Here is a 13,642-nt window from a genome sequence, read left to right as displayed (position 1 = left end):
TATTCTGTAAAATTAATATTTAAAAAAATCACATTTAGTAAAAAATGTGTGTACTGACTTCTATAAATTTGCAGATATTTTGAAACTTGTAACTGAGCATCTAATTTTTACGGTTCTATTCAATTTTCCAATGAATCTGATTATTCACTCCTTTCATCCGATTTGAAACCACTTTCATTGAAAAAAAATCATGACACTTGGATAATTACATTTATTGATGTTTTTTTTAATTCTTATTAAAGTTAACTAACTTTTATAAAATTTTAAGGTTCTTTAATTATTTCTCTACCAAATTTAGTAAGATCCCTTCGTATTTATTTCTTATCTTATATCCTTAAAAAAAACAACCCAAGAATAGTTACCTCGGTTTACGGTACTCAAAACTTTGAATAGGGATGCCAAAAAAGTTAATTACTCAAGAAGGTCTTTTGATTGTCCATCAAATGAATAGTATTCGTGATGTTGGCTTACAAGAACTACTCGTTTTGAATCAGCATTGTTTGCATAACTTTTGAATCAATTAACTTAGCTTTATGAATAAAAAAAAACTGTTGAAACCCCAAGATGGATGAAAAAAAACCATAATCGGTAAATCCAGTATTTTAGTGGGTCTGGGAAGCCTCAATTAGATAATAATTTTAAAATAATTAACTACAAATAAATTGAAGAATCTTTATACTTGCCATTTTGCTTAAGTTTTATTTTTCTTTTTTGACTCCTTCTTTTTGACACCTTCACAATTTAAAAATCATGTTTATATTATATCTGGGAATTAGTAATTTTCCAACAAAATTGTAAATTTACACCTTTTTGCCTTTCTTACCAAAGAAAGGTTTAAGGTTTGATTTTGGAAAAACGCTTATCTCAGAAATCTGGGAAAATCGTGCACGGCGAGGAATCGGCCCAGGAAAAAGCCCTATTACTAATTTGAAGGTTATGATGCGCTCTTTCGATTGAATTTTGGCCCGAAACCCGGAACTCAAAGGCCTGATTTTTTAGTGCTCTTTTTCTGAAATACTTGGACGAAGTCTGTATCCGCTCTTAAAAATTTGTGTCTTCCATCATTGGAAAACCGCTCGTAAAACCCACAATTTTTATATTTCAGATTTGTAGCCGTGGGGTCGGAGACGAACATTTTATTTTTCGATTCACAATTTTCGACCAGTAAATGTGGTCAAAGCCATTTTTAGAGATATTTTTTGGACAATTTTACTGATAAAACTATCAAATTAAAAGAACTCAGTTTCAAACAAAAAACTAACTTAATCCACCTATGTGGTTGATGCCTTCCTCACTTTTTACCAACGATGGGTAATATGAATGGTTTGGATACATATTTCAGCTATTTTTTAGATCCAGAAAAATAAGTACACAGATAAAACTTAAGCGGTCATAACTCGAGACAGGGTTGCCAGATCTTCAATGTTGTGGACTCATTGGAAAGGTCTTTTGATTACCTAACCAACGATGGGTTAGATGATGGATCCCGACTTAGTTGACATACATCTAAGTGAGATCCAGCATCAAAAAGTACATAAATATCACTTAAGTGTCATAACTTGAGACAGGGTTGCCAGATCTTCAATGTATTGAACTCATTGGAAAGGTCCTTTGATAATCTAACCAACGATGGGTTGGATGATGGATCCGGACATAGTTTTCATGCATATAAGTGAGATCCGGATATATGTGAAAACACATTTTTATATATAACTTTTGAACTACTTATCGAAACTTCAAACAATTCAAAAGTGATGTATGGGACCCTAAACCAAGTAGAATGCAACCGGTTTGATCAAAATCGGTCCAGCCAGTGCTGAGAAAACTTGGCAAGAATTTTGAACACATACATACATACACACACACACACATACACACACACAGACATTCGTTCAGTTTTGGAATCTGAGTCGATAAGTATACATGAAGGTGTGTCTCTGAGGTCTCAATAAAAAGTTCATTTTTAGAGCAGGATTATAGCCTTACCTCAGTGAGGAAGGCAAAACCATTTGAAAACATGCGCCATAACCTGCTTGGGCCCAAAATTTGAAGATTTTCCAAAATTTATTTCCAGCGATTTAGCCATATTAGTGTTTTACGTCTTATTTTTACCCTATTTTTTCCTATTAATTCCTATTGGATTTATACAGCACACTGAACATCAAATTCGAAGTCCTGGCTCGTTCTCGATTGAAAAGTCGTCAAGTCGAAGCATAAACGCCAGCACATTTAAGCTTGCGCGTTTTACGCTGCGCGTGAAAGTGTTCTTTCTGGCTACTCATATTAGATCGACAAAGTGCAACATCGATACATGTTCTTTTAGTTAATCATAGACTAACATCAAAGACTGAGTACCCTTTATTTTCTTTCTAATAATGTCAATCCAATAAGTTTTTCTTAATTAAATATAATTATCTTGCGACCCATAATGTACCTCTGAACCTCTGTTTTCGGAAATTCATCATTTTGTAAGAAAGGCTCTATTTCACCTCTGGTGATATTAAAACGGGTTTTGTAATGCCTCTTTTTCTGTCTAAAACGAGGTAAGATTACATCACAAAAGAGTTTCTATTTAACCTTCCAAAACCACACATTTGTTCACTGTGCAACAAAGATGGAAACCAATTCAAATTTTCACTTTATTGCAATGTGGGAAGTATAGATGTCCATTCTACGCAATTTATATATTTTCAAATCAGAATAAAGATTGGCCTCTCATTTAGTTATTTATTTATTAATAATTTGAACAAATTTCCAGAAAAATTATTCCAAATGGTATTTGTATCAAATTTACAGTTTCCAATTTATTGTTGTTAACACTTTCAAAAATATTCTGTTCAATCTATTTGTCTTGTTAATTTCAATACATCTTAGGGTTCCATCTGTAGTATCACAGATAAATATACTATATAGTTTGAAGTATTATTTTGAAGCGTCTTTTCGAGTTCACTAATTGTCTGTGCTTGCTAAACAGACGCTCTTGATAGCTTTATGGTCCTGCATATTGAATTTATTATTTCCTACCGGATTCATACACGTTATGAAATATTATGTTGCACAAAAACAAAGCTTCATCCACAGTAAAAACAATCATGGTAATATTACATCTGGGAAGTGGTACATCTTTTATTTTATGTCAGAAAAAATGTGTAATTTTACCTCTAAAAATGTGTAATTTTACAACTTTTTTTTAATTAAATATACTTTACTGAATCTTTCTTATAATAATTACATTTGATTAACATAATAAGTGGTCAGCTGTGGCTCTTCAGCTTTAGTTTGCTTTTCGCGATTTAAATAATGTTCATTTTTACAACTTTAAAAGTACATGACTTATCATTTCTGTAACACTAGGTACAATGAGGAAAAAATGTTATGTAATTTTACAACTTTTCTGGTGTAATGTCACTTTTGCAAAAATCTTGAAAGCGGAAATATTCAACCTTGAAAAATTACGCAAAGATATCAGAATCTGCATGAAAACTGTCCTCGTGCATTTTTTGCAATATAGAACAGATGTACTCGAACTTGTGTGTAAACAATGTTGTACTGAAAATGCGTTGCATACAATCTTGCATCAAAGAAATTAGAGTGTGCAGGGTACGCTTGGCGGCGCCACCATCGCGGCTGGGAATACTTGACATAACAATATAGAATGGCTCAAAAAATTCGAAAGAAAATAAATGTTTACCTTGTTCAAATATAAAATTAACTTCAGTATAATTCCTATTGACTAAACATAATGCAAAAAATCATTGAAATTAACGAAAACAGAAAAGAAAATTCACTCAAAAAATATTTTAAAGCGACAAATTAAAAAAGTCCCTTCACACCTCCGATTTCGTTATGAATACAGTCGACTCTCTGGTTGGATATTCCAAGGGACCGTCGAGGAAGAGAATCATCAGTTTACAGAACGATGCAGACTCGATTGAAAATATTTTTTTCTTGCTACCCAGCTATGGGAGAGAATCATGGCAACGTCCAGCAAACAAAAACAAACTAATGTCAAACACCTTTCAAAACATCGTTTCGCAAAGAAAAATGTCGATGCAAGCCATAAGAAAGTGAAATTATTGATAACCGGAAAAGATTTTTAAAGCAAACAAAATCCAAGGGACCGTCGAGGAAAAGATCCTTCAAGCAAGAGAAAATATCGAGGAATGAAGACAATTGAAGTATGCAGATTGAAGGGACTGAAGAATTCATCGATAGATGGAGCAATATTGATATCGAGAAGATCGACAGCCAGAGAGTCGACTGTACATTATTCGCGCGTAAAATTGCAACTCTTTGATAAAGGATAGTCAGACATTGGTCTGATGTCGTCCATACGGAATGTTTTGTGAAGTGATTCGATGGTACAATTTTGTGCTACTGTAGGCCATCATGATTTTTGAAGTGGCGCTATCTAGGGGAATGCTGCACACCCTAACTCTTTTCAACGTATTTTGGTTTGAATTTTTACACACGTTTTTAGGAATTTCCTTTCAATCTGTTATAAAGGGACACTTTTTCTAGCAATTTTTATATGACAGATTTTGATACATGTTTCTTCCAGTGCATATACTTGAAATCAGCTATTTGACACTTTACCCTACAACCAGGTTGTCGCATCAAATCATCAAGATCAGCATTATCTGCACCACATTTATGGACAGTGTCTTGTGGACCTACTGAACCAAAGGTCACAGGGTCCAAAGTCGTCTTTTCCAATATTATCTCAAGAACCAATAGGGCTCGTCCAAAAACACCTGACTCTTCCCTATCCCCACCAGCAATCTGCTCAAATTCAGAGCAGAATTTTCCCTTCTGTTTACAAACTTGATTCTGTATTTCTGCGCACTTTTTTTTATCTCATCTTATTTCCCCCTCTCTTTATCTCATCCTTATCCTTTGCAGCCATCCAGCTGTCTGTCCGACAAGGAGGAGGACGAAATTTATGGCTTCGGCTACGGTGTGTTTGCCCCCAGGGTTGCCAGAACGACACTGCAGCACCAGCAACAACAACTATCACAGTCCCAGCAAAGCCAAAGTCAGCAACAATCACAAAACTCCACCTCCAGCAGCACCAGCACCAACACCACCAACACCACCAATGTACCTGCGAACAGTGCTGGCGTACAGCAAAGGTGAGTTGATTAAGGGGGGGGGGGAGGGGGGGGTTGATTTTGATAAGTAAGGCAAATTGATTTATTTTATGATTTTTTAGGGGGGATTTGTCAGAGCTTTGAAATTTTCAATCCTTTATCTTTGAGCGATTTCCTGAAATTTTTTTGAAAAAGCAAATCTTCAAAAAATTGGCAGTACTGTTATATTGAAATTTCTATATTATACATGTAAATTTTTAAAATATTTTCTAAAAATTACAAAGTGAAGACAATTTTGATAAATAGACTTGAAATTGAGAATTCTTTCAATTTTCAAAAAGTAAACTTTTAAAACCAAGCCTGTTGTTCTTGGCTTCTGTGACATCAACTACCTCCGACTCCCAGGAAAATCTCGTCCCCTTTTGGTCAAACCTGGCCGGCATAAAACATCGATAAATTTTCCCCCAAAACACCATTGATCACTTTCGGTGGTGGATGTCCTCTTTCGGTTGTTAATTTATTGCCTTTTCTTACTGCTGCAGCCTCTTTTGACCTCGTTAAGGTAAAGAGTCGATTTTTGGACACAAGACCATGAATAGGGGCATCATAGGTCGAAAATAGGGACACAACACTGTTCAACGGAAACTGTTGAACTTTACCGTGTGCAAATGTATCAGAATTTGGAATTGCACAGCAACACACACACACACACCCGGAAACCGGTTGACAGTCAACAGTCACAAAACCACACACACACACACACACATGCCTTCACTGGGGTGCCATTTAAGCACGAACAACACCGCCATTTTCGCGGCCCATTCGCCAAAATAAATGGCCAATGAGGACCCCGCCAATTGGCCATTAAGGGTTCACCCATTTCCTTCCCCAACCTTCCTGTCCCTCTTTTTTACTTCCGTTTGGGTGTGTGTATGTGTCAAGTGTTGTTGGCGGGGCCAGTATCGATTAAATTTCAATAAATTATTCATATTTTATTACCGAACGCGAAAAAAAGGCATATAAACACACACCGGACACCGTGAATCGTATGAATGTTTTATCGCCGCGACGTTTGTTGTTTTTATTTTTGTTTATTGTAGGATGAAATACGGAATAAGTGTAGAAATTGAAGTGTCGTTACAATTTAGAAGAAAATTCTCGGAATGTTAATAATTTCAGAAAAAAATCGTTTGAATCATTTTAAGTAGCAACAAAAACAACAAAAAAAAGTTTCAAGAGTTCTAAAATAAAGAAAAAAAATTAAATCTCGAATTTTGATGAGGAAAGCATACCTTAATTGGATTTCCCTGTGACCGATGGCTGATTTTCAAAAAGCAGATAAAAAAATTAAAAATAATTGGTATGAAATAAAACTCCGGAGCAATGCTCTACGGAATCGGTATTTTTTCTTAATTTTAATTTTTGTATTTTTCAATCCGGCTGAAACTTTTTTAATGCCTTTTAAAGCATTTTTGCATTATTAGTTCTGCCCACCATTGAAAAAACGGCTTATATCCACTTTTGACAAAAACGAGATATTAGCACCAGGTGATAGAGGATGTTCCAACGCATCTTCTGGAACTTGAATTTTGCTGAAATAGTGTTTGGACTTGGCTGCCGATGCGAAAAACCAAACGGCTAATATGCCATTCATATGGGAAATTGCCTTGACGCAGATTTTGTGACAAACACTAAAACGCGTTTTTCTCGGAATACTTGATTTGGCATAATAGCCGAATTTTCAATTATGGGCAGCAGTTTATCCTTATAATTTTCCATACAAATTTGGCAGCTGTCCATACAAAAATGTTGCATTAAAATTAAAAAAAAAATCTGTGTCTTTTGAAGAGATTTTTTGATCGATTTAGTGTAGGTATGGGTAAGGACTACACTGAAAAAAATGATACACGGAAATATTTTTGGTGCTTTTCCATTTTACTTTTTGTCATTAAAACTTGATTTGCAAAAAAACAATATTTTTTTTATTTTCTGATATGTTTTAGGGGTCATGAAGTGTCAACTTTTCAGAAATTTTCAAAATGGGCAAAAAATCTTCGACCGAGTTATGAATTTTGGAAACAATATTGATTTTTTCAAAAAATGTAAATATTGGTTGCTAAAATTTTTCAATTTCATTTTTCGATGTAAAATCGAATTTGCAATCGAGAAGTACTTTTGTGAAATTTTGATAAAGTGCACCATTTTCAAGTTATAGCTATTTCAGGTCACTTTTTTACAAAATAGTCGTTATTCATTTTTTTTAAATTAGTACCCATGCTTGCCCACTCTTGAAAAAATATTTTTGAGAAGCTGAGAAAATTCTCCATACTTTGCTTTTTTGAACTTTGTTGATACGACGCTTAGTTGCTGAGATATTGCCATGCATTGATTTAAAAACAGGAAAATTGATGTTTTCTAAGTCTCACCCAATTTTCTAATGTCAATATCTCAGCAAGTCCGATTTTCAATGTTAAAATATGAAACATTCGTGAAATTTTCTGATTTTTTCCAAAAAAAAATATTTATTTTTTTCGAATCAAGACTCACATTTCAAAAGGGCGTAATATTTAATGTTTGGCCCTTTTGAAATGTTAGTCTTACATAAGGAAAATTGAAAACATTTCATTTTCAAACATTGAATATTACGCCCATTTAAAATGCTAGTCTTGATTTAAAAAATTTCAAAATATATTTTTTCGAAGAGATCGGAAAATTTCACGATTGTTTTATGTTTTAACATTGAAAATCGGACCATTAATTGCTGAAATATCGACATTAGAAAATGGTGGGTTGTTTTGGTGAGATTTAGAAAACTTCAATTTTCGTGTTTCTTTTTTTTAAAGCGGCTGTATCTCAGCAACCAGAGGTCCAATCTTCAATGTCTCTTAGACAATTTTATAGCAAGTTTTTTGAACTTTTAAAAAAAAATATTTCTAGAAATGGTCACTCATGGTCATTATTTTTAAAAATCGAAAAACTGCAAATATTTCGCCAAAAATTAAACTTTCGGTGGCTATATCTTGAAAACGGAGCTCTTTATCAAAAAATCTGTAAAGGAGTTTTCGATTGCAAATTTGAATTTGCATTTAAAAATAACGCCAAATTTGTTTTAGCATGAAATTTCGATTTTTTTTCCAAAAATCATTATTTTTTCAAAAATTTGTAACTCGGCGGCAGATTTTTTGACCATGTTTCTCTATGACTCAAAAGTTGCAGTTTTTTGTCTCCTAAAACTTATAAAAAAACTCGAAAATCAAAAAATACGTATTTTGGAAAATTGAGTTTTTGTGAAAAAAAAAGTTGATAAATAATCTGCATTTTTTCCCGTGTACCTATTTTTTTCTCAAAAGTCCTCAGAAAATTCACTCAAAAGTTACAGCTGTTTGAATATGTACAAACCATTTTTGTATGGACAGCAGCCAAAATTGTATGAAGACTTGTACGGGTGAACCAATGATGCAAAATAGCTTATTTGGTTATATGAAGGGCCCCACAAAGTTTGAGCCAAATCAAAAAATACAAAAAATAAAAATGGTCGAAATCGGTCGATTTCGTAGAGAGTTGCTCTGTTTTAAAACATTTGCATGGCAATATCTCAACAGCTAAGGGTCGTATCAATAAAGTTCAAAAAAGCAAAATAAAGAATTTTCTCAGCCTTTTAAAAATATTTTTTCAAAAGTGGTCAAACATGTGTATTTATTTTAAAAAATTTAATAATGCGACTATTTACAAAAAAATGCTTAAAATGGCTTTATCATTAAAACGGTAAATTTTATCCAAATTTCACTAGAGTACTTTTTGATTGCAAATTCAATTTTTCATTGAAAAATGAAGTTGAAAAATTGTTTTGCGACCAATAATTCGATTTTTTGAAACAAAATTAGTATTTATCCAAAAATTCATAACTCGATCAAAGATTTTTTGCCCGTTTCTGAAAAGTTGGCATTTGATGTCCCCAAAAGTATATCAGAAAATCAAAAAAAAAATGTTTTTTGCAAATCAGGTTTTATTGTCATAAAGTGAAATTAAAAGTCACTAAATTTTTTGTATCGTGTATCATTTTTTCAGTGTAATCCTTATCCATTTCTACAACTTTTTTGAATACACCAAATCGATCAAAACATTCCTTCAATAGATACAGATTTTTAAATTTGCATATATTATTTTTGAATGGGCAGCTAATAAATTTGTTTGGAAAGTAATATGGACAAACTAATGATGCAAAATGGCTTCATTTGACCTGTTCGTTACATTTTTCCTTTTTATTTTTTTCAGTCACTTTTTAATTTTTTTGCCTGTTTTTCACATTTTTGCTATGTAGGGGAAATTTTCGTTTGTTTGTCAGGTTAAGCACTCGCTCCTAACTCCATCCAATTTGCTGATTTTCACTATTTAAACAACTAATTTTACAAAACTTTTGATAGAAACTTGCTTGCTCACTTCTTATTGAGCTATTTATCACTCGATTTTAGTTGAAAAAGCTTTTAATTGGCTTAAATTGAATGTCAAAGTTCTGACCTGCCAACATTAGAGGCACGCTGAAATTACATGCTGTTCCCCTAATTGAACTCTTATCGTTTCAATTGTAAAATATGCGTTTAGGTATATTCTGGGATACAACAAAAAATAATGCATGCTTCTTTTTACATCAAATATAGGAAATTTTAGTAAAAAACACGGTGTATTTTTGGGAGAGCATTAAAAGACAAAAAATTCTGCATGTCTGATATTTGGCACCATGAAATGGCCCTTTCTCGACATTTTGCGGGGTATACCGAAATATTTCGTCGGGGGTCTAGAGCAACATTTTTTAAACATTTTTTTTTTCGATTTTATAGGATATTTCTTCAGAAAAGTCGCTGAAAATTGGTACATTCATGTTGATATTCATCAAATTTCTTAAGCATAAGTTTAAGGAGACTCCAACTTACATATTTGACCTTCAATAAATAGATCCCGATCCGAACTTACCAGTATTGAACATGATGAACACCGTCTACTGATTTTTTAATGATTGTCATAAAATAGCTTAACACTGGAACGCCCAACGCATGTCCAACTTACACGGACGCCCAAGCCTCCCAAAAAAGTTGGAACGGTAACTTGAACTCGCTGGTTCTCAGGCGTTACTCAACCAATCGGGACGATTCTTGTTTCCAGGGATTTGTAAGAATGTCTAGATGATCCTAAAATTTGCCAGAACTTGATTTGAACAAATCTGTAATTTCTGCGACCGAAAACATCGTTCCACCTTTTTTAAAACAACTGCCTCCGCGGAATTTATGGCGAATTTTTTGTTACACGCGGAAAAAAAAGTTGGAACGATGTTTTTGATCGCAAAAATTACAGATTTGATCAAATTAAGTTCTGCAAAGATCTAGACATCCATACAAATCACTGGAAAGAAGAATCATCTTGATTGGTTGAGTTATGCCCGAGAACCATTGAGTTGAAGTTACCGTTCCAACTTTTTTGGAGCCTTGGGCGTTGGAATGTTAAAAAATGAATGTTGACAATATTTAATGTTATTTTTATGTTTTACCAAAAAAAACCATCAATATAATCGTCTAACTAAGCGGTGTTCATCATATGAAAGGTATGAATTTTGGAAAAAGTCACTATTTATTTTACTAATAATTACTAATAATTTTAGGGAACTTGTTCAGAATACTGTTCCCTACAACTTTATTGATTCGAAAATGTTTTAAAATGTATTAGTGCAATGTGGAAGAGGATTAAAAAAATACTTTGAGAGCCTATTGAGTAATAAACAGCTTTTTAATGAAATAATTTATGTTTTGCATTATTTAATACTTAAATTTTGTATCCGGGCAATATGTTGCTGTATTTTCATGACAAATTAATCAAATCTTCAAAAAAAAATCTTCCAAAAAAGCTGCTCCAAACCCACTCACGATATATTGCATTTTTTTAAACAAATTTCCAATCCTAAAATTGAAATAAATGCAGAAGTTTTACTATTTCTTGATTGCTGCTTTTCTAGTGTTCTCCCAATTACAAATAAATCATTTTAATTAATATTATGAAGCCTCATGCCGCAAACTGAAAGATTTCTCGGTTTTAAATTTAAAGCAAATCGACCTCTATACTGGATTCTGAACCAATACTGAATATACAAAACGATTTCTATGGCAGCTGGCGCCACATTCCACTTGCTATTCACCTCTTGTTTGTTTGTTGAATTCATTTGATTGCTCATTTTGTGAACCCCCCCCCCCCCCCTCCTGCCAGCTCTTCACAAAAGCAATTTCAATTCACAGAACAACTGCACAAGTTCAAACGAAAAACTAACAATCAACAACCATTTGACCTTTTGTTCGGGCCAAACAAAACGAATCGCTTGTGCTTCGATCAGGTTGATTTTTGGTTTTCCTGCCCCCTTCACCCACCTCCCGTGATTTATTTGCATTAACTTTTAAACAGTCACAACATCGCCATCAATTCGTCAGCCACTTGACACCACCCCCGCGTCCGAAGTTGAAAAGGTGCTGAAACGGCACTTCTCCGGAATCACTTCCCCGCGGCATGTTAAGCGATTCATTAGGCACACCTGTTTCGGGGCTCTGTGCGCCGCGATTGGCAGCCAATCGATATAATATTTCAATTATATTCGGGTTCGTTTTGGGGGGGAATTTCTTTCTGAGAGTTGTTTTAATTTTCGGGGGTGTCTCTTAATGGATTGGTTAAACAAATGTCTGCACGCCTTCAACGATGACTGTTTTATTTATTTTATTTCTGCTTGAATTTCGTTCCAGCTGTCTCAGTCCACGTTCGGCGTATTTCTACGAATTTCCACCTACAGGTAAGTCAAGAATGATAATTTATTCTTAGGTTTAAGGTTGTCAAAACATCTGAACACCTTTGAGTACATTTAAATGCTGCTAAAACTTAAAACTTGAAACTAAACTGCTTTGTTTCTTTGTTTCTTTGTTTCTTTGTTTCTTTGTTTCTTTGTTTCTTTGTTTCTTTGTTTCTTTGTTTCTTTGTTTCTTTGTTTCTTTGTTTCTTTGTTTCTTTGTTTCTTTGTTTCTTTGTTTCTTTGTTTCTTTGTTTCTTTGTTTCTTTGTTTCTTTGTTTCTTTGTTTCTTTGTTTCTTTGTTTCTTTGTTTCTTTGTTTCTTTGTTTCTTTGTTTCTTTGTTTCTTTGTTTCTTTGTTTCTTTGTTTCTTTGTTTCTTTGTTTCTTTGTTTCTTTGTTTCTTTGTTTCTTTGTTTCTTTGTTTCTTTGTTTCTTTGTTTCTTTGTTTCTTTGTTTCTTTGTTTCTTTGTTTCTTTGTTTCTTTGTTTCTTTGTTTCTTTGTTTCTTTGTTTCTTTGTTTCTTTGTTTCTTTGTTTCTTTGTTTCTTTGTTTCTTTATTTCTTTGTTTCTTTGTTTCTATGTTTTTTTTTTTATTTTCGTTCATATTTTGTAAAGAATACTTCATGATTTGTTTGGCTGTTCTAGTCAAAAGATAAAAAATATATTGTTATGTTGCTAATTTTCAGTTATCTTTTTTTGTCACTAATAAGCTCATCATGTTCTCCGTTAATCCTTAATATCTCACCCCGTCCTAAAAAAGTCATCATTAGTGTCACTCCGATGGCCACCCAAATAGAGCCATTCGGCGGCTCTGGCTGAATATTTAATTGGTCTGGCCACGCGCGCTCGGCTTTGCTCATTTGTGCGGGGATTTGTTTGCTCTGTTGCTGGCCCGCGACAAATGATCAAAGAACTGTCAAAGAAGTGGCTCATAAACGAGATATTAATTGAGCTTGAACGTGCGTCGCGCGCCATCTTGATACGGAATAAGCTGCCATGTGTTAACCCTCAAGTGACCATTTGAGTTTACATTTGTTGTCATTTTTATGTTTTTTTGAAAGTTTATGTTTTAATTTTCTAAAATGTTTTTTATATTTAGACATTCGTTACTAAGAAAATGGGCAATCGAAGGTTAAGAAGATCTCTCATATATGCTAATCCAGCGCTTAATTTTAAACAGTCACTCAAAGGTGTTCGGCGTTGCGTCGCTTGCGATGTGACCTGCGTGACAAATCGCAAAATGCTAGACCAACATTTGAAAAGGGCTAATTTGACGTTTCAGAATAGTTTTTTAGCGTGTAGTCCTTTTCATATTTTAATTTGTGAGATAATTTAACAATTTTTAACGGCCCCTTTTTTCCGAATCTTCCCCACTTGCAGATGGCCGCGAGACGAGCAAAAAGCGCACCACGCTGGCGCGACTCCTGAGAGGATTAAAGACTGTTAATCGACGTGATAGATCGAATCAAAACAACGGCGGCTCCGGTGCCAACGCGAGCGGCGGTGTTGGCGGCGGCCCCGGAACCGCGACGCAGGCCAGGGTAAGTACTAAGTAGTCGCGCTAATTGAGTTATTTTGAGAAAGAATCATCTGTGCAGTTGGTGAATGAGGATGGCTCCTTTGCTACTGTTATGGCGGTAACTCCACTTATCTTAATTCCAGGGAGTCCTTGGATGACCAAGGACACTAAAAAATATCAGCAAACTAGTCTACCATGTGTCTGAAGCTATTTTG

The 13,642-nt window shown here is 34.0% G+C and overlaps 1 protein-coding gene across 4 annotated transcripts in view; it reads left to right on the top strand.

Moving 5' to 3' along the window:
* Positions 1-13,642, top strand: part of LOC6044798 (sterile alpha motif domain-containing protein 5) — a 403,066-nt gene that overhangs the window by 309,720 nt on the left and 79,704 nt on the right. For all 4 annotated transcript variants that reach the window (XM_038249684.1, XM_038249679.1, XM_038249675.1 and 1 more), the window contains 3 exons: positions 4,903-5,132; positions 11,867-11,913; positions 13,289-13,449. In XM_038249684.1, the coding sequence (XP_038105612.1) occupies positions 4,903-5,132; positions 11,867-11,913; positions 13,289-13,449 (438 nt within the window). The remainder of the gene's footprint in view (positions 1-4,902; positions 5,133-11,866; positions 11,914-13,288; positions 13,450-13,642) is intronic.

Source organism: Culex quinquefasciatus, chromosome 1 (genome assembly GCF_015732765.1).
Source record: "Culex quinquefasciatus strain JHB chromosome 1, VPISU_Cqui_1.0_pri_paternal, whole genome shotgun sequence".
Lineage (NCBI taxonomy): Eukaryota > Metazoa > Arthropoda > Insecta > Diptera > Culicidae > Culex > Culex quinquefasciatus.
Note: the sequence above shows the minus strand (reverse complement) of the source record. Positions and strands in the feature narration are given on the sequence as shown.